The sequence below is a fragment of the Garra rufa genome, chromosome 4, assembly GCF_049309525.1.
Source record: "Garra rufa chromosome 4, GarRuf1.0, whole genome shotgun sequence".
In the NCBI taxonomy this organism is placed as follows: domain Eukaryota; kingdom Metazoa; phylum Chordata; class Actinopteri; order Cypriniformes; family Cyprinidae; genus Garra; species Garra rufa.
Genome location: NC_133364.1, coordinates 53,063,667 through 53,090,293, shown reverse-complemented (window position 1 = coordinate 53,090,293; position 26,627 = coordinate 53,063,667). Strand labels below are relative to the sequence as shown.

Here is a 26,627-nt window from a genome sequence, read left to right as displayed (position 1 = left end):
TGATTACAAGAAAAATACAGATTGTTCTTTGTGATTTATTTTGTCTATCCTTTATACAGATTTAAATAGTTTTGTTTTCGAAGTATGTCAGTGATTCTCCGATGTTAAATATGATCAAGAATTATTTTATTTCGATCTACAGTGTAATAAAAGTTAAGAAAAAGATTAGCCTTTTGCCCGAAATATTAGAGACTAAAGCTAATTCCTTTTTTCTTAACTTTTAACTTCTTCTAAAAATAATCAAGAATATTAAATCAACTTAATAGGCTAGGTTAACGAATTTTCTTATACAACAAACATAACGAATGCACTTCAAAACAAAGTTTTCATATATAAATTCAGGAATCAGGAATATGACAAAATAATATTATTTTATATATATTAATTGTATAATAGTTGTATCAAATGAATAAGGAAATTACAGTGGCTTGAATTTATTAAGTATTTTTTTTTTTTTATTTCGCTCTCTTGAAATATAAAGAAAAAATACAGTTTTTACTTGGAATTTGTTTTTAATCCCTGGTTTTAAACAAGCATATACATAAGATAATTTATATATAATTGCTTGAATAAACGTAAAAAATAGTGCTACATTTTATAATTAAGGAAATAAAACAGACCTAGGCATTTGAAAAGACATAGTGAAATGTTTATTAGGAATACCATTTTCTTAACAATTAAGATGCTGCATGTGTTTATCCAGTCTAATCCCTGACTTTTCCAACAAAAATCCCAACCCTCTCAGAAAATACATAAAACTGACATTACTGAGCTATATGCGTTTAAAAGCAGCCTAATAAAATTGTACAATGGCGTTGCTCAGTTCAACGTGTTGGGAAATCAGGCATTTTGTGCCGCGTCAGCATTTATTCAACAGTTAATAACACTCAACATTCAAAAGGTAAATATTATTCAGCCAATAAAGTGTAGGCCTATGTATTTCATAGAAAATTGTCTAGTACTATATAAAGTACAATGGTTTAATTGGCATCTTTGTTTCAAAGTATTTCAAAATATTTTTGGATGACTCGCAACCGTGGGCACCCGCTTATTTTGGATCATCCTGCGCATCACTGATGTTGATAGCGCGATTTAAATTTTTTTTTTTTTTTTATATATATGGATTAAATTATTGGTGGGGACATTTTAATGGTCGGAGGATATTGGTGGGGACACATCCCCTCCGTCCACCCTAAATCTACGCCCCTGTAATGGATTGCATTCAGTAGCTTAAAACTGTTTTAAAATTTAAAACAGAAATTCACATTGTCATGTTGCAGTTCATTTTCATCTCCAGCTGGCTCCAAAACCTGAAAAAGTCCAAAAAGCTTTTCTTTGTGAAACCCAATATTTCTTGCTGAATACGTGTCACAATTCAAATCCTATAAATGACCATTGACCATTTCTTCTGTTGTTTGTGAATTGTACACAATCTCCAGCATGCAGTAATGAGTAGCATTAGTTCAGAGAAATGCACTTATTGTTTTGCAGTATAAAGGATTATTCAAGAAACACTCCAATGTGACAAAGACACATTTGGTTCACTGCTTATAGTCAAGTGTTACAGCTGAAAATATGTATAAAGTGTCTAAAGTTTATAAACATATAAAGAATCACACCCTTGGTCTCACGTATACAGCAGACCATGAATTTCTGTGTTCTTTATCAAATCAAATCACGTTTATTGTCAAATCACCCCAGCACCTTTGCCTTGGTGAGTGAAATTCTTGGGAGCGAGCTCCAGACAGAGCAGAGACATTTAACATATAGACAGTAACAAACCTACAGGTTTATACAGAGTGTATAGATACATATTTACATACAGTGTACGATTAGACATATTTACAGTTAACAATACAAGTGCAAGTTGAGCTGTTTTGTCAAGAAATGTGCAGAGAGAGATTGTAGAGGGTAGCGCATAGTGCAAAGATTTCAGTGCATTTCTAAACATTTATTATTCGTATTTTATGAATGTACAAATAGAGAAGAGTGTGATGCCACAGGTGGTTTGAATGGCCCACTCACCTGTGTGTAACACTCTCAGATTCCACTTAGGAAGATTGTCGACAGTACAAAAGACCAGGATGTGTATTGGATGGTTTACAGTGTAACAGATGTATTATGTGTGCATAGAGTCCAGTGATGAGGTGCAGTGCATGATGGGAGTATGCTGCTAGGTGTATTAGTTCTGATTGTTCATTAGCCTGGTAGCCGTGGGGTAAAGCTATCCCTCAGTCGACTAGTGTAGGATCGGATGCTACAGAGGCATCTTCCTGAGCGCAGCAGAGAGAGCAGTCTGTGGGACGGGTGGCTGGAGTCACTGATGATCCTCCTGGCTTTCCTTATATACCGCCTGATGTAGATGTCCTGAAGGGAGGGAAGATCACCTCCAACAAAGTGGCGGGCAGATTGCAGAGCCTTTGCAGAGCCTTTGCGGTTGACAGCGGTGCTGTTTCCAAACAGTCAGGATGCTCTCCACAGTGCAGGTGTAGAATGATCTGAGGATGCTGGAGCTCAATCTAAACTTCCTCAGCCGTCTCAAGAAGAGGCGATGGTGTGTCTTCTTCAGCACTGAATCTGTGTGAGCGGACCATGTGAGATCCTCACTGATGTGAACACAGAGGAGCTTAGTTGTTAACCCGCTCCATACCTAAAGTTTGTTGTACTGAAGACATATTGCGTTTTATTTAAGTACTTTTTTAAGTCATCAATTTGTTTAATAAACTAGATTTTAAAAGATTTTACATTTATTGTGGATATTTCTAAACATCTATTAATTATTCAACAAGACTTTACAGCTTGACACATCAGAAAAGGAACTGTTGATAGAAGATGAGAAGTATCCAAATGAACTGAGGGATCAAGAAGATGCATGTTAGATGAATCTGATCAGGAAGCAGGACCAGTTAAAAAAAACAGTCTGGGACTGATCAAACTGATACTTACAATTAAAAGAGTGCTTTTCTAACTACAAAAACCGAACCAAAAAAAAAACAAAACACAGAAACAGAGACAATCTGAAAAACAGAGATGTCAGCATTCATTCAAAATGCCAGTGTAAGGCAATCTTTTGCTGATCGTTCAGAAATTAGCAACTAATAATAAATGGAAACGGTAGAAAATGACTGAGATTTCTTTTTAGCAAACCCTACACTTTCATATCCAATCAATGAATTTTGACAAAAACATATTTCACCTATTATCTTAAATAGTAATAGTAAGTGTCAGCTTAGAAAAGAAAATAGATCTTCAATATACAAAACTAAAAATAAGGCCATAACAAATCATTAACACTCATTTATCATGCAGCTCAAACTATTATAGGTCGAATCTTTTTTTTTTTCAAAGATCAGAAAGAGCTTCATTGCCAAGTAAGGAATTTGTTTTAGCAACAGTTTCCAGTGCAGAATAAAGTACAGACAAAGCTAACATAAATACTACTGCAGTGCAGACATACAGAGAAATACACAGCAATATCTAGAATCTATTCTGATTCATCAACACAGTTTCACTGAAGATCAAATAAATGCATAAACCCAGGATAGAGCGTCTGAGTGAATGTGGTGTGTTCTGTGTGGATGAGGCTCATTGTGTCAGTGACGCTGGACGCATCTCAAACGAGATAAAAGGCTGATATCGAGTTATCACACTCACTGTGTTGCTTATAAACATGATATAATTTCAGCTGTTTTTATATGAAAATAAATTTGATGAATACCACTTGGCTTTTCACACATGCGTCTCTGTTGTCTGTCTTTCTTTATTCAAAATGTATGCAGAAATTTACATGAACTTTTTTTATAATGTGACTTTGTATATAGATCCTTTTTTACATTTATGGGGTTCTCCAAAAATTAAATAGTTATAGTTTTGTAAACTTCTTTAGTGGTAAATGGAAACTGCCACAAATATGTTTTTTTTTTTGTCCTCATTTGCCTCAATAGCAAAATAAAGATAAAATCCCTGACAGTGTTTCAATGACTTTCCAAAAGAGAAATAAATACAAAAACAAACAAAAAAGCAAGAGATTGATTACAATCTTCAAAAGAGTGATAGATCAAATTTGCCATCACACCCTCTTTGTAACAGTTACAGCAGCATTAACTAGTTTTATGTGAATTTAATGTAAATGTTTAAAAACGGAAAGTATAGTGTTTTAAATGTACATTAAATGAAAAAAAAATAAAATAGACAAAAGTATTCCTAGATTTATTTTGTTAATAACTTTGGGAAAGCATCATCATATGGGTACGAAATTCTATTATATATACAACATTTCTATGATGTGTTTGTGATTCTAGAGAGAAGTGCACCAATGGGACTTTTATTTTGCTCTCGTGATGTGACGTATTTCAGACGCGCAGTGCTCCTCATCTGTTGTAATTCATCTAAAAAGGTTTGTAGTTTTGTGTTTTTATATAATGCAAACTGTTACATCAATTAAAGCTTTTTTTTCAAGCTATGTAAAATAAATGCAATATTGTTAAATGTAACTTTGCAATGCTTTATTTAGTGATTTAGATCCGTAGCGTTAGCCTTTAGTAACAGAGAAGTGCGTCTCATTTCGCTCTCTATGGCTGTGTCCAAATTCAGGGTCTACATCCTTCGGAGGACTCATTTGAAGGATGTTACGTCACAGCGCAGCGACGAAGGCTGTCCAAATTCATAGGATCCTTCAAATGCGGCCGACAAATACGTCCTCCTTTTCCCCGAATTTGAAGGATGGGTCTGGTGGATCCTTTCCCGTCCTACTTATCCCACAATTCCTTTCGGCAGAGCGCTTCCAGTATTTTCATATAATGGCGGACGAAGCAAGCGGTAGTAATGATGGAAGTTTAAAAAAAACTGCCGTTTCAAAAAATATGTTTTTACAGCGGTTGTCTAGTTTGGCCTTTGGTTTTAGCGTTAAGCTTTTTTTTTTTTACATTTGTATGTATATATGATAAAAAACAGCACTTTCATAAACTAGCTTCTTTCTTACTGCCTGTGTGAATATCCCCTTACACACAGCTAATTTCTTGTTGGTGATTGAAGGTGTTTTTAACGCTTTTAGGGATGAAAGAGTAGTTATTTTGTTTTGTGCAGTACAGATAACCTTACTTCTTGCTTAGCGCTGTCACGGTTGCTAGGCGACAGGATATGAGCAACGGGGAAGGGAGGGAACTGAAAGAAGTGTAGGCTGTCCAAATTCACTGCCACCTACTTCCAGGTTTTGCGGTCTTCGGAGGACCCCTCCTCCTTCAACCTGGTAGGAAGGATCCTAAGGAGGATGCAGACCCTGAATTTGGACACAGCCTATATCATGAATCAATCGTGTGATGATAAGAAGAGATGAGAGAAACTGAGAATCCGAATCATTTGAATCAAATAATTTGTGAAATGATTCAGTGATTCGATTCAGCGGCACGCGGACTACAAACGACAACAACAAACACAAACGAGTGAATCACAACCGAGAATGATTTCATAGTAGTGTAATATATTAGATATGAACAAAAAATTAAATAGCAAATATAAATCAAGATAGCTTAACATTGTAATAAAAATTTGAACCTTTGGTGTAATTTGTATATATTTTATAAATGTCTATTAACTCTCTGAATGTCTTACTAGTGCACTGACTAGTGAACTAGGAGCTGACTGACAAGCAGATAGAGATTTAGTTTGCATCGATTTTTCTCTCTAATAATTATTCTCATCTTAAACAGGACAAAGTGTTCAAACACAGAAAAACTCCTGGAGAATCAACAGAGATCCATGTGACACACTATTATAAAGATGGCGTTTATTAAAGAGGAGAGTGAAGAAATGAAGATTGAAGAAACATTCAGAGTCAAACAAGAAGATACTGAGGAACAAACAGGTTGGTTTTTATTCTCAAAGCTGGACTGACTCATTTGATCCTTATTAAAAGAGAAAAAAAAATGTGTAACATTAAACACAGTATCTACTTTTGATTAGAAAACAATGAAAGCGGTATCTGATAAAACACTTTATTTTGCTTGAAGCAAACAATGACACTTCAGTTTTTAACTTGACATTTTTTTTAACTGTAAGTGATTTTTTTCTGCTATCATCAAAAGTGTGATATAAAATGTAAATAGCACTGAATGTTCATTACAACAAGCAATAAATAGTCATGTTTCAGAAACACCAGCTTGTTAATTGAAGATGCAGGACAGCCATCAAGTAGTGTGTTACAATAGTCCAGTCTAGATGAATGCATGAAATAACTGTTCTGCATCAGAAACAGGTAACATGTTCCATAATAGTTACTCATTTTGTATTTTAAATATGAAATGATGTAACATGTACTTTGTTACTCTCCAACTCTTTAGCCAAACAATAAAATAGAAACCGGAAATCACTCATTGTAACTTCTGTGGGTTTAATTAGAAGATTTACTTAAAAGCTGCTTTTAAATTCTCTAGCGTGAAGATAAATATGACAGATCGTGTGTTTTTTTTTAAAGGAGCTAAGGTTTTTAATAATTATATGGCAGTTATGATAAAAGCATAACAATAAATATGTTACAAATAATTGTTTTTAATTATAGCTATAATTAATGGCTAAAATTGGAAGGAAATGCATTTAATAGAGACAGATCAGTAGCAGTATTTGTATCGATGAGACTGGTCTTCAGTAACAAGAGGCTACTTGGGGGGAAGATGCCAATAAGCCCCATATTTTAAATCTACAATCTTTATGTTGTTTTACATTCCATTTACATTTTTTAATTTGGAGATTTAATGTGAAATTGTTTATTGCCAAATAGTTTTTAATTGATTGCCAGCACTAGTCTAAATGTTTGGATGTCTGTTGCTTTGTGGCATTAAACTGCTGTTAACTTACATTTCTCTTATTTCACCTCAGACCTGATGGCACTGAAAGAGGAGAGTCAAGAACTCAATGAAACAGAAGAGAAAGATCAAAATGAGAAACATGATTTCAAAACTGAAGAAAAATCAATTAGTTGCTCACAGAATAAAAATACTTCCTCACCAGAAATAAATAAAAAAACACAAAGTACAAACCTTATTTCTAACATGAGAATTCATACTGGAGAGAGACCTTACAGCTGCCAACAGTGTGGAAAGAGTTTCTCACGAAATGGAGATCTTAAGTCACATCTTAAGAAAATTCACAATGAAAAGAATCCGTTAATATGCCAACAGTGTGGAAAGAGCTTTACGCATAAACATAACCTTACTGTCCACATGAGAACTCACACTGGAGAGAGGCCTTTCATCTGCAAACTGTGTGGGAATAGTTTTACACGGAAACAATACCTTAATATCCACATGAGAATTCACACCGGAGAGAAACCTTACTCCTGCAAACTGTGTGGGAAGAGTTTCTCACAAAAAGGAGTACTTAAGACTCACATGAAAATTCACACCGAAAAGAATCCGTTCATATGTCCTCAGTGCGGAAAGAGTTTTACACTGAAAGGTACACTTGATGCCCACATGAAAATTCACACTGGAGAGAAACCTTTTACCTGCCCTCAGTGTGGAAAAAGTTTCACATATAAAGCAAGTCTTAACATTCACATGAGCATTCACACTGGAGAGAAACCTTTCACCTGCTCTCAATGTGGAAAGAGTTTCAAGCATAAAGTAAACCTTAAGACTCACATGACAGTTCACACTGGAGAGAAACCATACAAGTGTCTTCAGTGTGAGAAGAGTTTCACATGTCAAAGCAACATGAAACGTCATTTGCAAACCCATTCTAGGAAGAAACTGCCGTTTTCTTCAATGCAAGAAGAGGTTTAGAAAGAGTGATTTCTACAATCACCTATCATTTTTATTTTGAAAGAACGAGAGTGTAACGAGAAAAAAGCTGTGTGAAATCAAGGCTGTTCACACCGGAGCTGAATGTGGGCTGCATCTGATCACCTTCATGCAACCTTCAGTTTTATGCTATTCCATGAGCTTTTTTATTTTTTTTAGGTTTTTGTAGTTCTGAGGCCATACCTGACCATCTGCTTTACTGTAGTTTCAAATATTGAGTGATTACAGTAGATTCCCTCAAATTTTGACTATGTAGAGACAATTACTCAATTCTCTGAATCAAAATATTAGACAAACTTTCACCTTGCTGGGAAAAGCAAAGCAACTGGAAGATTATAAATGAATTGACATCAACTGAACAAAATGACTTGTTCGAATTGATTTTAAGTGTATTTTAGCTTTTTGTTTAGTTGATCTCAATTTAATGTTGTAATATCTGTTTACATTAATGGACTTTATCAGGAGAGGCATGGAAATATTATACAAGTTTTTATTTTTATTTATCTCCACAGTTCACTCTTAGTTGTGCCTCCAGTAGCCTGTATGTAACAGTAGATATTTGTTTCCTTTCTAATTCATTTGCTACAATAAACAATATTCAGCAGTTGGCCTTCAATCATTTGCTTGTTAATTATACATTAAAGAATGTATTCAATATATATGCAGTTACTGTCTGTATAAATCTTCTTGTAAATAAACTACCGGCGCTTTTTCTGAGTTCTCAATGTCTCGTTTTAAATGTCAGGGCCCTTGGAAGTCTACCAATGAAGTGTTGAGCTACTTTGTGCCTCGTAAATGGTGTAAAACAGTGATTTATTTACATGTCTACTCCGATGCCGATTCACCCTCATTGACAACCGGTTGTAAGCATCGGCTAACTATTAGAATTTCTGTGATGATTGTTTTTTTTTTTTTTTCATAAGAGAGGTTAGGCCTAGTTTGCTATTTGGTCTTAGTGACTTAGCAGTCCTCTTCACTACTCCTAACGTTTCTCAGATTTAGGAGCTAGGTTTAACGCTAAAATGCTTTGTAAAATACTCTTAGAGCAAACATTTAAGAGTCCTAAATTTAGGATTGACATGGCCGTTATTTTTAAGATTTTCTCCTAAATCGGCAAGTTTTTAGCTACTTTAAGCCTTTAGATGTTTTGTGAATACGAGCCCTGACTTAATTCTTGATTTGTGAAGCTGTGGAGCTTCAGCACCACGGACAGCAGCTGATCCAGAGCTCAGAGCAGCAGTGGACCCGACGACTACTAAAGCAACAACAGACATCCATGCATTTCAGTCATGACTTTGTTTGGTTTACTGCTGCATTTTCCAAAATCTTGATATGGGAAGGTAAAATTTATCAAACTTAGCTACTACTAGTTTTTCATCAATGTATTCAATTATCTAAAATGTATTAGCAATATCTGTGTTAAATAACAAGGTTTCTAGGCAGTTCTGACATACTGAATTTCCTATGACATTCCTGAATCAGTAAATACATGAATAAACAAAACATTGTCCAGTTGTCAGGTGTTCAAGTCCAAACAAAACATTGCAACAATGCATCAATTTGCATTGATGAGGGGATGCTTCTGTGGCATGGGCACCTCACTTTTAGGATGTACAATTCTCAACAACCCATCAAATATGTAATAAAACAGGGTACTGTCGAAAATGCTGGCAGGGAAAGAGTTAAAATACTTGTACTAGAGCTAAAATACTCTGGATTAGAGCTTAGATCGGGCCCAAAAAATTAAACCCGATCCTACCCGAGCCCGTGCACCTTGTGTCCGAGCCCGACCCGGTCCGACACATTAACTGTAATTATGAGCCCGAGCCGATTTAAACCCGACTATTTTTTAATACGTGAGCCGTTATAACGGAAGTTCTCAACTACAATTCTAAGTTGTTTGAACTACAGAAATTAGTTTAGATATATCTTATTGAAAAATGCAACAAGGACGAAGCATGTAAACTGCATTGTTTGTTTATTCAGAATGGATCGCAAATAGATCCGAATGAAAAAAATTGCCTAAAAAAACCTGAACAATAATAAACACAAAAAATGAAGAAGTAATTAACTTTGGATGGCATATTTAATACATATAAGTTTTAGAATATTTTTAAACAAAATAAATATTTTAAAGCCTATTATAAAACGTAGCACTTAATGCACTTCACAAAGCCGACACATATGTTGTCACTGCCCACGACTTGTTGAAAATGTTTCCATATCTCCGACTTTCCTCTGAACTCTAAACTCTAGAATCTAAACTCTACTCTGGTTTCCAGGGTAGTGCATTAATGTAGGTTATGTAACAATGAACAAAGTACATCGAGGTGAGTTTAAGTAAACTGCAACAACTATTTGTTAGTAATAGATACAATAAAAAAAGTTGTATTCTAAAACATTTTTAAAAGATTCAAGTTAAAATCGAATCCTATTAAAATCATGTAGAAATTATCCTACAAGACATTTGTCTCGTCCTATGAGACAATTCCTAATGGAATCCAAGGAATGATGAAAAGTGTTGAACTAAACTTCCTCACAAATAGTTGTTGTTGTGAATTAGCTTAAGAGGGAAATGTATATTAATAATTAATTTATGACTAATTATGATTACAATTATTTACATCAGCTGCCAGTTGTTACTGAAGCAGAATTAAATATCGCCATTGACTAATCTATTGGTCCAACGATCATTCAGGTTAATTTTACATTGGCTGCGTTCAAAACCGCATACTTCCATACTATATAGTAGGCAAAAAGCAGTAGGCGAGCAAAAAAGTATGTTTGAATGTTCAGTATTCATACAAGAGTAGGCGAGAATTAGTAGGCGAGTGCATTAATTCTCGCGAGATTCGGGCGTACGTCTACTTAAAGTGCGTTCGAATATGCCTACTTACCTACTATATAGTAGGAAAAAAGAAAGAAGTACGTTCGAAACCTCAGTATTCATAAAAGAGTAGGCGAGAAATCCTCGGATGTCCTACTGCTTCAGCCCAGATTCTGAAGTGTTCATCTGATGCACACTTTTCAATCCCAGGAGGCCACAGGAGGCTAAAACGTCATCATCGAACGTGATTGAGAACCGCAACGAGAGTGTTTACAAATGTGAGTATTACAAACCAAAACACGGTTCCCTGTCTTATAATCGTATTTGTTGAGCTACTGTATCGTAAACTGATGATTTGCATTAGGTGTCAATACGTGTAACGTTAAAGTATATTTGTGATTTCGCTGTAAAACACGTTTTATTACGTATAGCGACCGTAGCATCTTAAAGATGATTGCTAAATGTTTAACAACTGACAGGAACATGTTCTGAGAGAATTAAATGAGCACAGCACAACACCAAACAGACATCTAAACGAGTGATGGACGTTATGTGAGTTTATGTCGAATTCTCTGTTGTCAACACTGCTTTAGATTAATGTAATGTAAATAAACACATGTACATATAGTAACTAAACATGAGTTATCTATTTCATTTGTCTAATAGTACTGTTGATAAATTCAGGAGCATTTGTATTGGATAAAAAGCCAATTAACACAACAGCTAGCACATAAATGTAGTATTGAGTACATGAATCAGAGGGAACTGAATCTTGGCTGGATGTTACAGGGACAGATGAGATGCTTGTCTGGTGAAGAGTGATTGATGAAGCAGTGCTGCCATCAAAGGCTTTGAGTGAGTACACTACAGACATCTATTTAAACCTTAAGTTGCAGTTTTTTTAATAATAAAAAAAACTTTAAGCACTTTTCTGATTCTAGATTTCTGTGCCTTTGTTGCAGATATTTTGCGGTGGAGCAGGACCTGAAAGGAAAGGTGACAGCAGCATTTGTGGGGAAAAAAAGTTAAATCTGTAACTTAATATAAAGTTTGGTAATTGTGTTACTTCTAATACAGAGATCTAATGAAATTGTGCTGTTAAAATGACAACTTTTGTATTGTATTTGTGCATCTTTGTATGATCTGAAATGTCTGCGGCAGACTGGTGTGTGCATCGAGAAAAGAGAAATCCACAGCAGCATCCTGGAAATGGTCAAGTGCCATCGATGAGACCCTCCACCACTCCACCTGCTCTTTGTCTCATCTGGACCAGATGTTGCTGTGGTCTCTTCATCCTCAGAGAACAAAGAGCCAGCGAGAGCATCTAGAGAAAGACTAAAATATATGTCTGAATAAAGCTTTGTTCATTGTGTCTTTATTTATGTTCATGGTTATTTTATTATTTTACTCATATATCCATGTTGTTATCAGTAAATAAAATATAAGTTTCATTAACATATGCATTAATTAATTACTTGATTTAAAAAAAAACATGCTTGTTTTACTAAAAAATATAATTAATTATAGGTCAGCATTTATCATTATTATTGATCAGTGCATTCTGAGGTAATCTTAATTTCTAAGCAGTAATACTTACATTTTTTGAGTGTAAAATCCTCAAAAAACACCTCCAAACACAAGATCTTCAAGCAGCTGATCCACGTCTCTTTTGTGCAGATATTGCAAACATGGAGGAAGATGTACTAGGTAGGGTTGTTGTGTTACTGATGCTATGAGGTGTTTGAGCACCTGTTGTGCTTATTTTCATTTTATTACTAATACTAACTAACTTACAATTACAGGCTCAGGGTAAGATGGAATTTATCTTTAACAATGAACAATCATAATGAGAAAAACTAAAAACATAACTATTAGGCTTGCTTACATCATAGTATGCAATTATATACACAGGGAAATATGATTAAATATCTCTGAATAATCAAAATATTCACATCATCGTTTATCAAAAATTGGATTTGTTTTTGTTATTGATAAGCCTCAGGGATGAAAAGAGAAATTTAACAAGAATTTAAGTTAGCTTTGCGTATGGATAAACAATTTTGAATACAAAACAAAAGAAATAACTTATTCAAAAAATTAAGAATTTGGGTTTTCCTGACAAAAATTATTTCTTTAAGAATTAAAAAATACAAAAACCTAAATGAACCCAAAACGTATCTACTACAATCACAATAAAAGAACAGCTGTTTCTTAAACATGACCACAAAATGAACAAATTTCATCAATATCAAGATATTTATAGAAAGATTAATTTAACCTGTCGCTATATGTTAAGTTGTTGCACTTGTTATAACGTCGTTGGTCACATGATAACGTCAACATGGCGGAAGACGTGCAGATCACATCCATACTCAATGAGATTTGGCTGTAGAGTACGTACTCTTTTAGCGCTCGTTAAGTAAGTACTTATTGAAATTAAGTACCTACTCATTGAGTATGCGGTTTCGAACGCAGCCTATGTGTTTGTGATTCTAGAGAGCAGTGCACCAATGGGACTTTTATTTTGGTCTGGTGTGACGTCATAAAGCTGCGCTGCGCTCCTCATCTGTTGTGATTCACGTGAAGGTTTGTGGGTTTTAAAGTTTTTAAATCAATGCAAATTAAAGCATTTACATGCTATGTAAAATAAATGAACGTATTGTTAAATATAAAGTTGTAATGCTTTATTTAGTGTTAAATAAAGTAGTCTTAAAACGTTATCCTTTAATAACAGAGAAGGTACGTCTATTTCATGAATCAATCGTGTGATGATAAGAAGTGACCGATTCACAGAATCCGATTTGAATCAAATCATTTGTGAAATGATTCAGTGATTCGATTCAGCGGCACGCGGACTACAAACGACAACAACAAACGAGTGAAATCACAACCGAGGATGATTTCATGGAAGTATAATTTATACTTCCATGAAATCATCCTGGGTTGTGCTTTCACTCGTTTGTTATAAACAAATAATTGAATACCAAAGATAAACAAAAATAGCCTACCTAAATATTACCTTCTGTGTAATTTTATATTTTATACATTTTATTTATAAGTCTGTTAACTCTCTGAATGTCTTACTAGTGCACTGACTACTGAACAATGAGGTGATTGAGACGCACCCAGAGATTTAGTTTGCTTCGATTGTTCTTTCTATTAATTATTCTCATCTTAAACAGGACAAAGTGTACAAACACACAGAAAAACAACTGGAGAATCGACAGAGATCCACGTGACACTCTATAATAGAGATGGTGTTTATTAAAGAGGAGAGTGAAGACATGAAGATTGAAGAAACATTCATCAAACATGAAGATACTGAGGAACAAACAAAGATGGCATTCATTAAAAAGGAGAACGAAGACATAAACATTGAAGAAACTTTCGAAGTCAAACATGAAGATGCCGAGGAACAAACAGGTTGGTTTTTATTCTCAAAGCTGAAATGAATGATATTTATGAATAATGCCACACAGGTGTAGAAATGTTTTGACATTTGACAGAAATGTTGAGATCACAAACTAATGCTGCCTTCAAGTGCAGCTGAGAATATCCTGCTTTCACACTGGCCATTTGTTGTTAAAATGCAATTCTTCTAGTAAGATCATTTAATTTACTGAATTTAATTTTTTGTTCTTTTTAGAACATAGAGAAAAATAGTAAGAAATAGGAGAAAACAGTGCTGTAAATATAAAAGTCAAGAAAAAAAATAAGGCAAAACAAACATTCAGGTTAAATTTAGATGTAATAATGTGAGGTATACGATTTTAATGTATAAGTTGTACACTTCTATATCGTGTATAAAGTAGAACAAAATATATAAAATAAATTAAGAGAGGAAAAAAGAAAATAATATCAATATAATCAAGTGAATTGATGACCACTGTTCAGGAGGCATCAGAATGGAGCAGAACTTATAAAGAAGGGACTGTATTTTATCATGTGAACGCTATAAACCAGTGGTTCTCAAACGTGAGGTGATGGAGGGGCTTTCGAACAAAATGCTGCGCTTTGGCATTCATTTAACTGTACCCCACTATTTTAAAGAAACATTGAAACTAAGCAAGTACTTCTGACAAGCCAAATTCTACTTTCGGTATAAAAAAAGATTAAATGTGAGTAAACGGTCAAATGACATCAAGTTACCTCATTTTTGCAGTGAAACTGACTGCATTCACACCAGCAGCGTACGTATGATTGAAAGCCCACAGAGTGCTGCTTTAGCAAATCATGCTGCTGTTCATTGTGTCTTTAAAGTAGATTTGTAGCACTTGATAGCATGAAGAACAAATGTTGACGGACAATTAAATACAAATACAAACACAATATAAACAAATTTTGAGCCATGATCCAGCTTTGCTTGCAAAGACTGAGCAGCTCCTTTTATTCCCAACGATGATACCCTCACCTTTTACAATTCACCTGCCTCCTGTGTTTCAAAACAGTTTACTTAGTTATTCTACAACCTTTTCACTTTTATTTTGTATCTGTCCCAATTGTTTTGGAGTGCATTGCAGACTTGAAAAAATGTTTATATTTATAAAATTTTCATTTTACAAAATGTCCCAACTTTTAGCATTGTAGTTAGTTTTCTTTGAGGTATTTGTAAGCAAACTTTGAAATATTCTCAAAATTTGTGAAATATAGTTGAGTTTACATTTCATCCATTTGCATGTCTAAATGTGGTATTACCCACCAAAATAACAGTGTACACTATGTCAGAAAAACGGGAATTCAATATAATCTCAAAAATGGGGGTAAATACAATTTTTCACTTAAAGCTAATAGAAAATATCCTGACATATCACAGCAGTACAAAAGGGTGTTCAAGAGTTCCAGGAATGAAAGAACAAACTAAAATCTCTTATGTAAAGTTTAACAGGAATTTTTATTTAAATTTGGGTGTCAGTATCAGCATCTCAACAAACACTGAAGCTTAGCTATGAAATTCACCAACTTGCTTAAAAACTCTGTTAGTAAATGTTATTACACCTATGAAGTAATTTTTTACAGTAAATTATTTTAACACTGTCTTTTTTGATAAATTCAATGCATTCTTAAATTAATTTCCTAAAAATCCTAATGATCGCATACATTTGAATTATTATAAATATAATAAGAGCCCTTATTATGAACACAAAATAATAATAATAATAATAATAATAATAATCAACTTTAATCTTCAATGAGAACAATTAGACTGTGCTTTATTTAATGGGGACGGTAAGGGACCTGGATAATGGACAGGGGCGCTGGCCCAAAAAAGGTTGAGAACCATTGCTGTAGACCATAATATCTTGATTTCTCAATTAGAAAATTGCATTGGTATTAAGGGTACTGCGTAGGAATGTTGACCTCTTCAGCGTCCTTCTCGTGTGGAGTTCCTCGAGCTTCCATTATTGGGCCTATTTTGTTCTCTATAAATTAGGGTCCAGCTGTAGGAAATATGGCAACTCGTTTCTTTCATTTTTATTTTATTTTTTAAATTTTTTTTTTTTTTTTCAGAATAATTTGCATACACATTTATGGGTAAACAGTGTAAATTATTTAAAGGGAAAAAAGGAGAAAAAAAAGGGAAAAGCAATGAAAAGCACAAAAAATAAACCAACAACAAAAACAACCACAGTGTGGTCCACATTATTACAATACCAGCATGTAGGACAGCTAAGGATACATAGTGGACTTATAATCAATACCAAGGCAGTTCAGAGGACTTTCCCACAGCTTCTCAAATGATTTAAATTTACCTTTTAATATGTGTACAATCTTTTCCATAAGTATGGTTTCTTTATTCAAGATTATCCAGTCCTTGATAAGAGGGGGTTCTGCCCCAACCCATTTATTCATAATTTCCTCCCCAACATCAGCAAAGGTTTAAAGACATCTGAATATTTAAAAAAAAGTGGAGGGCAAGACACCTGGTAAGCAAATTAATGGGAGGCTGTAACCGTCTCTTTATATATTACAGATAGTTTGTCGCAAACACCATTCCAAAAATCAGCAATCAAAGGACATTCCCAAAGACGGTGAAAGAGTGAATTTCAGCTATGTGGCGAGGAGCTCGGTCAGAAACGTCTTGCCACTCTTAAAGCGTCACGTGACCCCCAACTCGTTTAATTTAATTGCAGATGATTCTCAGCTTTATATGCCTTTGAAAAAGAAAGGTGAAAAGTCCGTAGCACCATTGTTGGACTGTCTTGAAGACAATAAACCTGGTTGGCCCTGAAAAATTCTTTTTTAAGTTTAATGAAGAAAAGAAAAGTTGTGGTATTTGGATCCAGGGGTGCTCATGACTCTTCTCAGTTGGATCTTTGTGTTTTAAGATTATATGTGAAGCCCAATGTAATAAATGTGGGTGTTATTATGGAGTGAAAACTAGATAAACAGGTTAATTCAGTAATTTCAGCTAGTTGTTTTCAGTTGAGGCAGTTATCCAAAGTGAAGTCATTTCTATCTTTTAGTGACTTTGAAAGAGTAACACATATTATTATTATTAGATATTAACCAGCTTTCTCACACATTTGCAGTTGGTATAGAATGCTGCAGCTCGTATGTTGACAGGAAACAAGAACATATTACAGCAATTCTGGCACCTTTCCATTGGCTTCCTGTTCATTTTAAACTCGATTTTAATTGATTTTGGTTTTAGTGTTTAAATGGACTTGAATATTCTGACTTAATGCAGCTATACACTCCAACAAGAGCACTTAGATCCACTGAGCATTTACTTTTGATTGTTTTTCCCATAAGGTTAAAGGAACCGTATGTAAGAAATTTATGTCAGTTAATCATAAAACGGCCCTGACATGTCACTAGACATTAAGAAATCATGTTCATTTCAAATACTTATATCACTGACAACAGTGGTCCGGCCAGGATATTGTCATTTAAAAGTGAGAGTTGCAGCCCTCAACTGATGTTATTGTTGTCATTTTGTGTTTTGGTCTGAGGCGCTACCCTCCAGCTATCTACCAATCACGAAGTCAGTAGAGTTTCGTGATCCGGGTTGCCAGCTCTGTTACAGCTGCGGCTATACGAAGGTGTCGGATAAAACATGTATAACGTTACGAAACCTAAAAGACCTCGTTATGAACCCGAAATACGTTGTGTTAAAGTCCGAAATAAAACCAGGATTTGTATAGAAGATGCCTTTGAAAGATGGAGACGGCTGAAAATGGAGAAGAATTTGAAGATAGACGCCATCGTTGGTAATTTTCTCCTGGACAAGTAAGATTCATCTATGTTTGGCTAACTTTGCTTCCGTACACAGTGGATTTTCTGCGGTCGGCCGTGCTAAATGCATTCATAAAAAGCTTTATATCGCACCACGAGCAGGGTATGAAAACAATCTATGTTCCGACTGAAATGTGGTATTACAGTACATCTTTACGAAATATTTGGCTAATCGCATCTGTAAATTTCTGCGATACATAATTACTTCGCAAAACATCTCTCGTGAAGCATAAACATAACATAACAGAAGAAAAAACAATTACTGTGTAAGACTCGTCACTTGCCATTGGAAGCTCCTTGAAGCAGCCTACTCCTGCAGCTTAGCTGGCAACCTCGAGTCAGGGGGGAGCGGGAGGGGATACACCGTTGTACAGTATTTTGAAAGTGATTGCAGTACCAGTTTTGGCCACAATCCTACATACGGTTCCTTTAAAAACCAGGGGACCTAGTCTAAACTCTCATACTGTGTTAAAAGCCAAAGAGTAAAGATGAGTTAAGTTTTTATGATTGTGCTGGACTTGTCTGTTTAACAGTGGTGTGAAAAAGTGTTGTCCCCCTTTTTTCACACTTTAACATTTCATATCATCAAACAAATTTAAATATTAATCAAAGAAAACACAAGATCCAGTTTTTAAATGAAGGTTTCTCTTAATGAAGGGAAAACAAAATCCAATCCCACATGTCCCTGTGTGAAAAAGTGTTAAAACTAGGGCTGGGACACGATTAATCGCGATTAATCGCATCCAAAATAAAAGTTTATGTTAACATACTAAATGTGTGTTTACTGTGTATATTTATTATGTATATATAAATACACACACATACATGTAAAGCCTTTTAAAAATACTTATATGTGTGGATAGTTATATTTGTATCTAATTTAGATTATATATAGAATTATAAATATTTTATTTATTTTAATTTTAGTATGTTAACATAAACTTTTATTTTGGATGCGATTAATCGCGATTAATCGTGTCCCAGCCCTAGTTAAAACATAACTGTAGTTTATCACACCTGAGTTCAGTTTCTCTAGCCACACCCAGGCCTGATTACTGCCACACTTCTTCACAATCAAGAAATCATAAATAGGACCTGCCTGAGTGAAGTAGACCAAAAGGTCCTCAAAAGCTACACATTTTGAGATCCAAAGAAATTCAGGAACAAATGAAAATGAAAGTAATTTACACCTATCAGTCTGGAAAAGATTATAAAGCTGTTTCTAAAGCTTTGGGACTCCAGCGAGCAATTATCTACAAATGGCAAAAACATGGAACAGTGGTGAACCTTCCCAGGTGTGGCGGGCCGACCAAAACTACCCCAAGAGCGCAGCGATGACTCATCCAAGAGACCACAAAAGACCCCACGACAACATCTACAACAAGAGCCTGCACAACTGCATGAAAGAGACTGGGCAAAATGGCAGAGTTCCAAGACAAAAACCGCTGCTGAGAAAAAAAGAACATAAAGGCTTTTCTCAGTTTTGCCAGAACACATCTTGATGATCCCCAAGATTTTTGGGAAATACTATGACGAGACAAAAGTTGAAGTTTTTGGAAGGTGCGTGTCCCATTACCTCTGGCTTAAAAGGAACACAGCATTTCAGAAAAAGAACATAATACCAACAGTAAAATATGGTGGTGGTAATGTGATGGTCTGGGGCTGTTTTGCGGCTTCTGGACATGAGGTACGTTTCCCAAAAGCATCGTTAGTTCCATTGAACTCTATTGGTAACGACAAAACTTTTGGGACACACATCCCCGGGACGACTTGCTGTGATAAATGGAACCATGAATTCTGCTGTCTACCAAAAAATCCTGAAGGACAATGTCCGGCCATCTGTTCGTGACCTCAAGCTGAAGCAAACTTGGGTTCTGCAGCAGGACAATGATCCAAAACACAGCAGCAAATCCACCTCTGAATGGTTGAAGGAAAAACAAAATGAACACTTTGGAATGGCCTAGTCAAAGTCCTGACCTGAATCCTATTGAGATGCTGTGGCATGACCTTAAAAAGGCGGTTCATGCTCAAAAACCCTCCAATGTGGCTGAATTACAACAATTCTGCCAAGATGAGTGAGTCAAAATTCCTGCACAGTGCTGTAACAGACTCATTGCACGTTATCGCACACACTTGATTGCAGTTGTTCCTGCTAAGGGTGGCCCAAACAGTTATTAAATTTAGGGGGCAAACACTTTTTCACACAGGGCCATGTGGGTTTGGATTTCCTTTCATAATAAAAAAAAAACTTCATTCAAAAACTGTTTTGTTTATTTGGTTATCCTTGATTAATATTTAAATTTGTCTGTTTGATTGATGATGATCTGAAACATTAAAGTGTGACACATGCAAAAAAAAAAAAAAAAAAAAAAATCAGGAAGGGGGCCAACACTTTTCCACACCACTGTATGTGTTTATTGTTTTAAATTTAGTATACTTGTACAGCACTTTAATAAACACTTGTTGTATTTAAAAGTGATTTAAATTAGATAAATAAACTTTGACATTGACCTAACAGGTCAGTTTAACAGCCCGTTTTTTTGATTGGCTAACATAATGGCCCTTTTAACAAAACCTCAGAAAGAATTGTGTGGGGATTTTATCCCCTTTTTTTCACCGTCTCTTTCTAAATTTGTTGCATTTTATTCCCTAGGAGACAAAAATTGTACAGGAAAATTAAGATTAGTCTGTATATAGATATATATAGATCCTAAACTCTGTCATTAGATTTTCTAGATTTTTTATTTATTAATTGTATAATGGCCAGCCTAAACTCTTTCGGGTACCGGCTGAGCAGGATGTTAATTGTTAATTGTCTAAACTGGGGTTAACTTTTATTCCTTTTTTTCCCACCTTAGACCTAACAGCGCTGAAATTGGAGAGGGAGGTACTGAATGAAACTGAAGATCAGTTTGAGAATCTTCGAGAAAAATCTTTTTGTTCCTTACAGTTTGAAAAGACTTCTAAACAAAAAAGAGCTCAAACTACAAACCTTGAAGTCCACCAGAAAATTCACACTACGGAGAACCCTTTTACCTGCCAACAGTGTGGAAAGAGTTTTACTCTAAAAGGAAGCCTTAAAACACACATGAGAATTCACACCGGAGAGAAGCCTTACACATGCAAACAGTGTGGAAAGAGTTTCACTCGTAAAGGATTCCTTAAGATTCACTTGAGTTTTCACACTGGAGAGAAGCCTTATACCTGCCAACAGTGTGGAAAAAGTTTCACTCTAAAAGGAAGCCTTAACACACACATGAGAGTTCACACTGGAGAGAAGCCTTACACATGCAAACAGTGTGGAAAGAGTTTCGCTCAAAGTGGTAACCTTGAAGTCCACCAGAAAATTCACACCATGGAGAGTCCTTTTATCTGCCAACAGTGTGGAAAGAGTTTCACTCAAAAGGGAAGCCTTAAAATTCACATGAGAGTTCACACTGGAGAGAGGCCTCACACATGCAAACAGTGTGGAAACTGTTTCAGTCAAAAAGGAAGCCTTGACAGGCACATGAAAATTCATAATAAAGAGAAGCCTAAGAGATCCCCTCAGTGTAGAAAGAGTTTCAAACAAAATATATAGAATGGAGCATTCTAATTCACATTTTAAAGCATTATGTTTTGTCCATAGTACACTTTAAGCTCAGTCAACACAATATAGCTAGTTGACATGGTAATGCATAAAAGTGCAAGGAATAATATGGATTATGGACAATGCGTTTGCTCTGTCTACAATGTAAGAACTTCACATTTGTATATCATGAATTGAAAAGAGATCTCACAGGAAGTGCACAATAAAGGACATTGTTAGCATTTTTAACATCGCCGTTTCGGGTTACAACTACAACCCTTGTTCCCTGAGAAAGGGAGGGAGACACAAGGACATACAGAGACAGGCTCCTCCCTCCGTCGACTCCAACTTAGACTCTGTTCATCATTCTCTTCCTTGTGTTGTTCCATCAGTGCAAGGGTGCACCTTCCAGAAGGGGGATGATATGCCAGGAATATGGACCTGTTTTTGTTTCTGTGTGCCCTTTTTTGGTCGCTTTCCTTTCCTTTAGTCTAGTTAGTCATTCTGTGCACCTGTGTTCCCCAGTTACCTCATATATTTAAATCAAAGTCTGTGCATTCTGTCTCTGTTGGGTCTCTATCGTCCAATACGTCTGTCTTCCCTGTTCAAGTATTGGAGCAATTTTATTAAGCACTGCCCCCCCCCCCCCCAACCCAATTTGCAGTGTTCGAGACAAATTACTACCGTGAAATGCGTCTGCTTTACTTACTGCTCATGAAGAACACACTGCCAGATTCAAATGTGCAGTATGATGTCACAATGACAGAATCATGAACATAAATAGAATGTTTGAAGTCTTTGATCTTCAGTTGAAGCTTCGGAATGACTCTTGTGCAGATTTAAGCCTCAGAGTATAAAAGTTTTCTTTCCACATACAAGTGAGCGCTAGGGACCCTGCAGGGCTTTGGTTGGTTGGTGGGTGCAGGATGTCCCTTAAGCTTCCTAAATGCTGGGTGTGGTGTTGTGTTTGATGGAGGCTGTGTCACAGTTTTTGACAAAAGGGGTGCGGGGCTGTATTCTCTCCAATCAAATGAACAGTAATGGTTTATAGGAAGCCCACCCGACCCTGCCCTCTAGATTAATAGTTGTCAATCCCTGTTTACGCCTGTTATAAACCTTTTTTGCAAAATATATAGTTGATTTATTTGTTAAAAGGCAAGCATATGAACAAATAATATAATGAAGAACATACATTTCCTTCAAATTATGACAGTTCACTAGTTTACAAACACACTAATATTCAAAGAAATAATAAACTCACAAAACTGAAGTTAAACAATCCTTGTGTTGAATCTTTTTATAAACTGATCATGAATTTACTAAAGCTGAGATACTAAAATGTGACCCTGGACCACAAAACCAGTCATAAGGTTAAATTTGACAAAACTGAGATTTATACACCATATGAAAGCTCAATAAATAAGTTTGTTAGGATAGGACAATATTTGGCTGAGATACATCTATTTGAAATCAGAAATCTGAGGATGCAAAAAAATCAAAAAGACTGAGAAAATCACCTTTAAAGTTGTCCAAATTAGGTTCTTAACAATGGATATTACAAATCAAAAATTACATTTTGATATGTTTACAGTAGGAATTTTACAAAAAATCTTCATGGAACATGAACTTTACTTAATTTCTTAATGATTTTTGGCATAAAAGAAAAATCAAAAATTTTGTCCCATGCAATGTATTTTTGGCTATTGCTACAAATATACCCCAGTGACTTAAGACTGGTTTTGTGGTCCAGGGTGTGGCGATAGCACAAAACATGTGGAAAATAAAATAAGTTTTTTTTTCATTATGGCCGAGCGGAAGTTAATTACAGGAAGTGAGGATACGTATTTAAGGTGGAGCTGCAAGAGAGAGCGACCATATTGAGAGATGCAGGTCACCTGAATTCTGTTAGACGCATTGGCTGCATTGCGGAGATGATCTCGCTGTGTTTGGGTATGGTGGATCGCTACGAGCCTCAGTTGACGAGCGATCGTTTGTGTGTGCGTGCTGCACCTCTGGACACCAGCTGCAGAGTGAAAGGAGTCTCTTATGCTGAAAAGTGCGAGCGGGATCACAAGGTGAATACCTGTTGTACATCTCTTGAATATTATGTCGTTAAAATGATTCCTCCCTGCCATTAGCGACCAGTAATCCACACGTACTGCAAACCCACACACACACTCTCTCCCCACACACAAACATCGCAAACACACACAAACATTAACACACGCACTTTCACCACGCACATATTTTTTATTTTTTTATTTATTTGTATTTCCTAAAAATAATCAAAGGTAAAGTTATGTAAAGAAATGTGATTTATAAATACTCTATTCGATGTTTTCGTGTTTCTCTTGTTACTATTTTCTATCTCTATTGTTTTCAAGGAGGGTTGAATGCTGAGGTTTTCTCTGTTTGGTTTACTGTTGCATTTTCCAAAATCTTGATATGGGAAGGTATAATACTTTCAAACTTAGCTACCAATAGTTTTTCATTAATGAATTCAATTTTGTAAAAAGCATCAGCAATATCTGTTAAATAGCAAGGTTTCTAGGCAGTTCTGAGATGTCTTCAATGTTGAGAATTTTCTATGACAAGGTGAAAACGTTGTATAGGGGTGACCAATACACGTATAATTCATATAATTGTTTACAGGTAGAACACAGCAACGAGGCAGAGGTCAGAAGTGAAGCACGTCAACATGGTCCGCTGTGAGCCATCCAGCTGAAGATCCTGAACCTCTTCATGATTGGCATGAAATGAACTGGCAGCACACCTTTTCTGCACTTCAATGATAATACAGCAAGGCCAGCCAGTGACACTGACAGGCTGTACAGAAGTCTGCCCTGTATTAAATCACCTCTTGTCCAAATTCTGTGAACCAAAAATTTGCAACAATGCATCAATATGCATTGATGAGAGGATGCTCCGCTGGCGCGGGCACCTCACTTTCAGGGTGTACAATGCTCAAAAACCCAGTAAATATGAATAGAAATTCTACATATTGTGCAATTCTAAAACGGTACTGTCGAAAATGCTGTCAGTTTCTGGCAACTTTTTAAAAGAGTTTAAATACTTTTAACATGTCTTATCAGTACCTTAGAAATGTTTGCACTAATGCTGTGCACTAATGTAGGTAACAAAATACATCAGATGTAACCTGTAAAAACTATTGGTTAGTAATAGATACTGTCACAGTTCTGTTTTTCATTGGTTTTTCCCATTTCTATCTGTCTGATTTGGTTGTGCCCTCTTTTGCCCTCATCCCCGTCACCTGTGTGTAATTATTGATCATCTGTGTCACCTGTGTTGAATTATTCAGTCACCCTTTATAAGTCTGTCTTTGTTCAGAACACTGTCGGTCTTCGTTTACGTCTTGATGTTCTACGTGTGTGAATAGTCCTGGCTGTACCTGTTTTGAACCATTTGAAGAGTTATATATTAAATATTGTTGATCGTGATCCTGTCTTCCGTCTCATCCCTTCAGCACGCAGTACACTTGTAACAGAAAGACCGACCAACAACAGTTTACCCGGCACCTTTTCCTGCGTTTCTTTTCTGTTTTTTGTATCAGTGTTTTATTTTTTTCTCCTCATGGACGACCCCAACATCTTCATCATCCTCCTGAAGTAGGGGAAACGCTCTCTCAACGACCAAACCAGAGACTTCATGGTCCTCGCTCCATCTACGCACTACCCGGACAGCTGCCTATGCACGTTCTTCCGCAACGGACTTAATGACAACATCAAGATGCAGCTGTCCGGGGAGGGTCCTCGAGAGAGCCTCGCCGGATGTATCGAGTGGGTACTGGCTGTGGATCTCCCTGGACTGTCGGTTTTGTCGAGAAGGACGCCAGCCCCGCTCATGACCCAGAGAGCAGCCAATCATCGCCCCGACATGCAGAGCGTGAACCCGAGCGCACCGCGGATGAGGGATTAGAGCCGCGAGCGACAGAACCGGAGTCCTCTCCAGCTGATCAGGTGCGTGAGCCGGATTCTACATCTGTGACGGTGGATTGCGACGTGGAGCAAGTGAGGGAAATTGAGAGCCCTGCCAACTGCAACACCGCTGGGGGTGAGATGGAAAACTCTGGGGACCTGATCGACTTCCTTTCTGAAATCGAGGAGTATGAATCATGTGGTTTAATAGACTTTTTCACGGAGCCACTGGCTGACATAAACTTCCCTCCCACCCACCCGCCCTCTTCTGTCTGAATCTGCCTTGTCCCCGCTGGTTCCGTCCAGCCGTCCTGAGTCCCCGCTGGTTCCGCCCAGCCGTCCTAAGTCTCCCAGGTCATCAGTCAGTCCCCTTGCTCACCCTCAGCCCACCATCTATGCAGTGGGCTCGCCGCAGGGATGCCAGCTAACATCGGTGGCATGGCTGGAGCCTCCAGCCTCTGAGCCCAGATCTCCACCTCGGCCCTCCGACCCTGTGGTTCCACCACGGCTCTCCACCGGGCTCCATCGTCCCTCCGGCTCCGCCTTGGTCAGTCGTTGACCATCCGCCGCCTCAGGACTCCACTCCTCTGGCTTCGCCTCGTCCCTCTGTCCCTCCGGCTCTGTCAGGCTCCTCCTTCCCTTCAGCACCGCCTTCGTCCTCTGTCGCTCCGGCTCGGCCGCGGAACTCCGCCTCTGCCTCGGTCGCCAGAGCCTAAAGTTCCACCTTTGCCCTCCGGATCCGCGGTGTCACCCTGGTCCCTCGGCTCTCCATCTCCGCCTCGGGTTCCTTCACCAGCTGCTCTGCCTCTGTCGGTCGGCGGTCCTTGCTCCACCGTGGGCCGTCATCCTGGCTATAATCTGGGTCCTGCTCTCCTGCTTCAGGTCCCTCCTGTTTCCTCCCTGGCTCCTCCCACAGTCGTCGCCCCCTTGGACTGTCCTGTTTGCCCCTTGGACGTTTGTTCTGGTCCTCCTCCGTGGGTTGCGTCCTCCGCCGGAGCCCCCTCTCTCATTGACTCTGGTTTCCCAGGTGAAAAAAATATATACTTAAATGCAATGAAAATACACTTAAATACCCGCAAATACATTTTTAGTACATTGTTATTTTTTTGTGTTAAAGTGTGATGTTTATACACTATGAATACACTAATTAAAAGTATGTTTATACGTCAGTAGGACTTAAGTACACTTGAAAAAAGTATACTAAATACCAGTAATACTTAAATAAATTTTTAGTGTACTAAAATAAAGTATACTACAGAAAAAAC

The 26,627-nt window shown here is 36.8% G+C and overlaps 1 protein-coding gene across 1 annotated transcript; it reads left to right on the top strand.

Annotated features, from left to right (window-relative positions):
* Nucleotides 1-5,722: 5,722 nt before the first annotated feature.
* On the top strand, nt 5,723-22,581 carry LOC141334150 (uncharacterized). The gene is made up of 3 exons (XM_073839285.1): nt 5,723-5,863; nt 6,874-7,698; nt 20,838-22,581. Exons 1-3 carry the CDS (start codon nt 5,779-5,781, stop codon nt 21,437-21,439), a joined length of 1,512 nt encoding a protein of 503 aa, XP_073695386.1. The 5' UTR covers nt 5,723-5,778; the 3' UTR covers nt 21,440-22,581.
* Nucleotides 22,582-26,627: the final 4,046 nt, after the last annotated feature.

What these genes read in the sequence shown, in the direction of transcription:
- LOC141334150 (XM_073839285.1), top strand. Translation starts at nt 5,779, where the DNA reads ATGGCGTTTATTAAAGAGGAGAGTGAAGAAATGAAGATTGAAGAAACA. An exon ending in AGATACTGAGGAACAAACAG is followed by an intron (nt 5,864 to 6,873) that starts GTTGGTTTTTAT and finishes ATTTCACCTCAG; the next exon opens with ACCTGATGGCACTGAAAGAG. An exon ending in GTGTGAGAAGAGTTTCACAT is followed by an intron (nt 7,699 to 20,837) that starts GTCAAAGCAACA and finishes AACAAAAAAGAG; the next exon opens with CTCAAACTACAAACCTTGAA.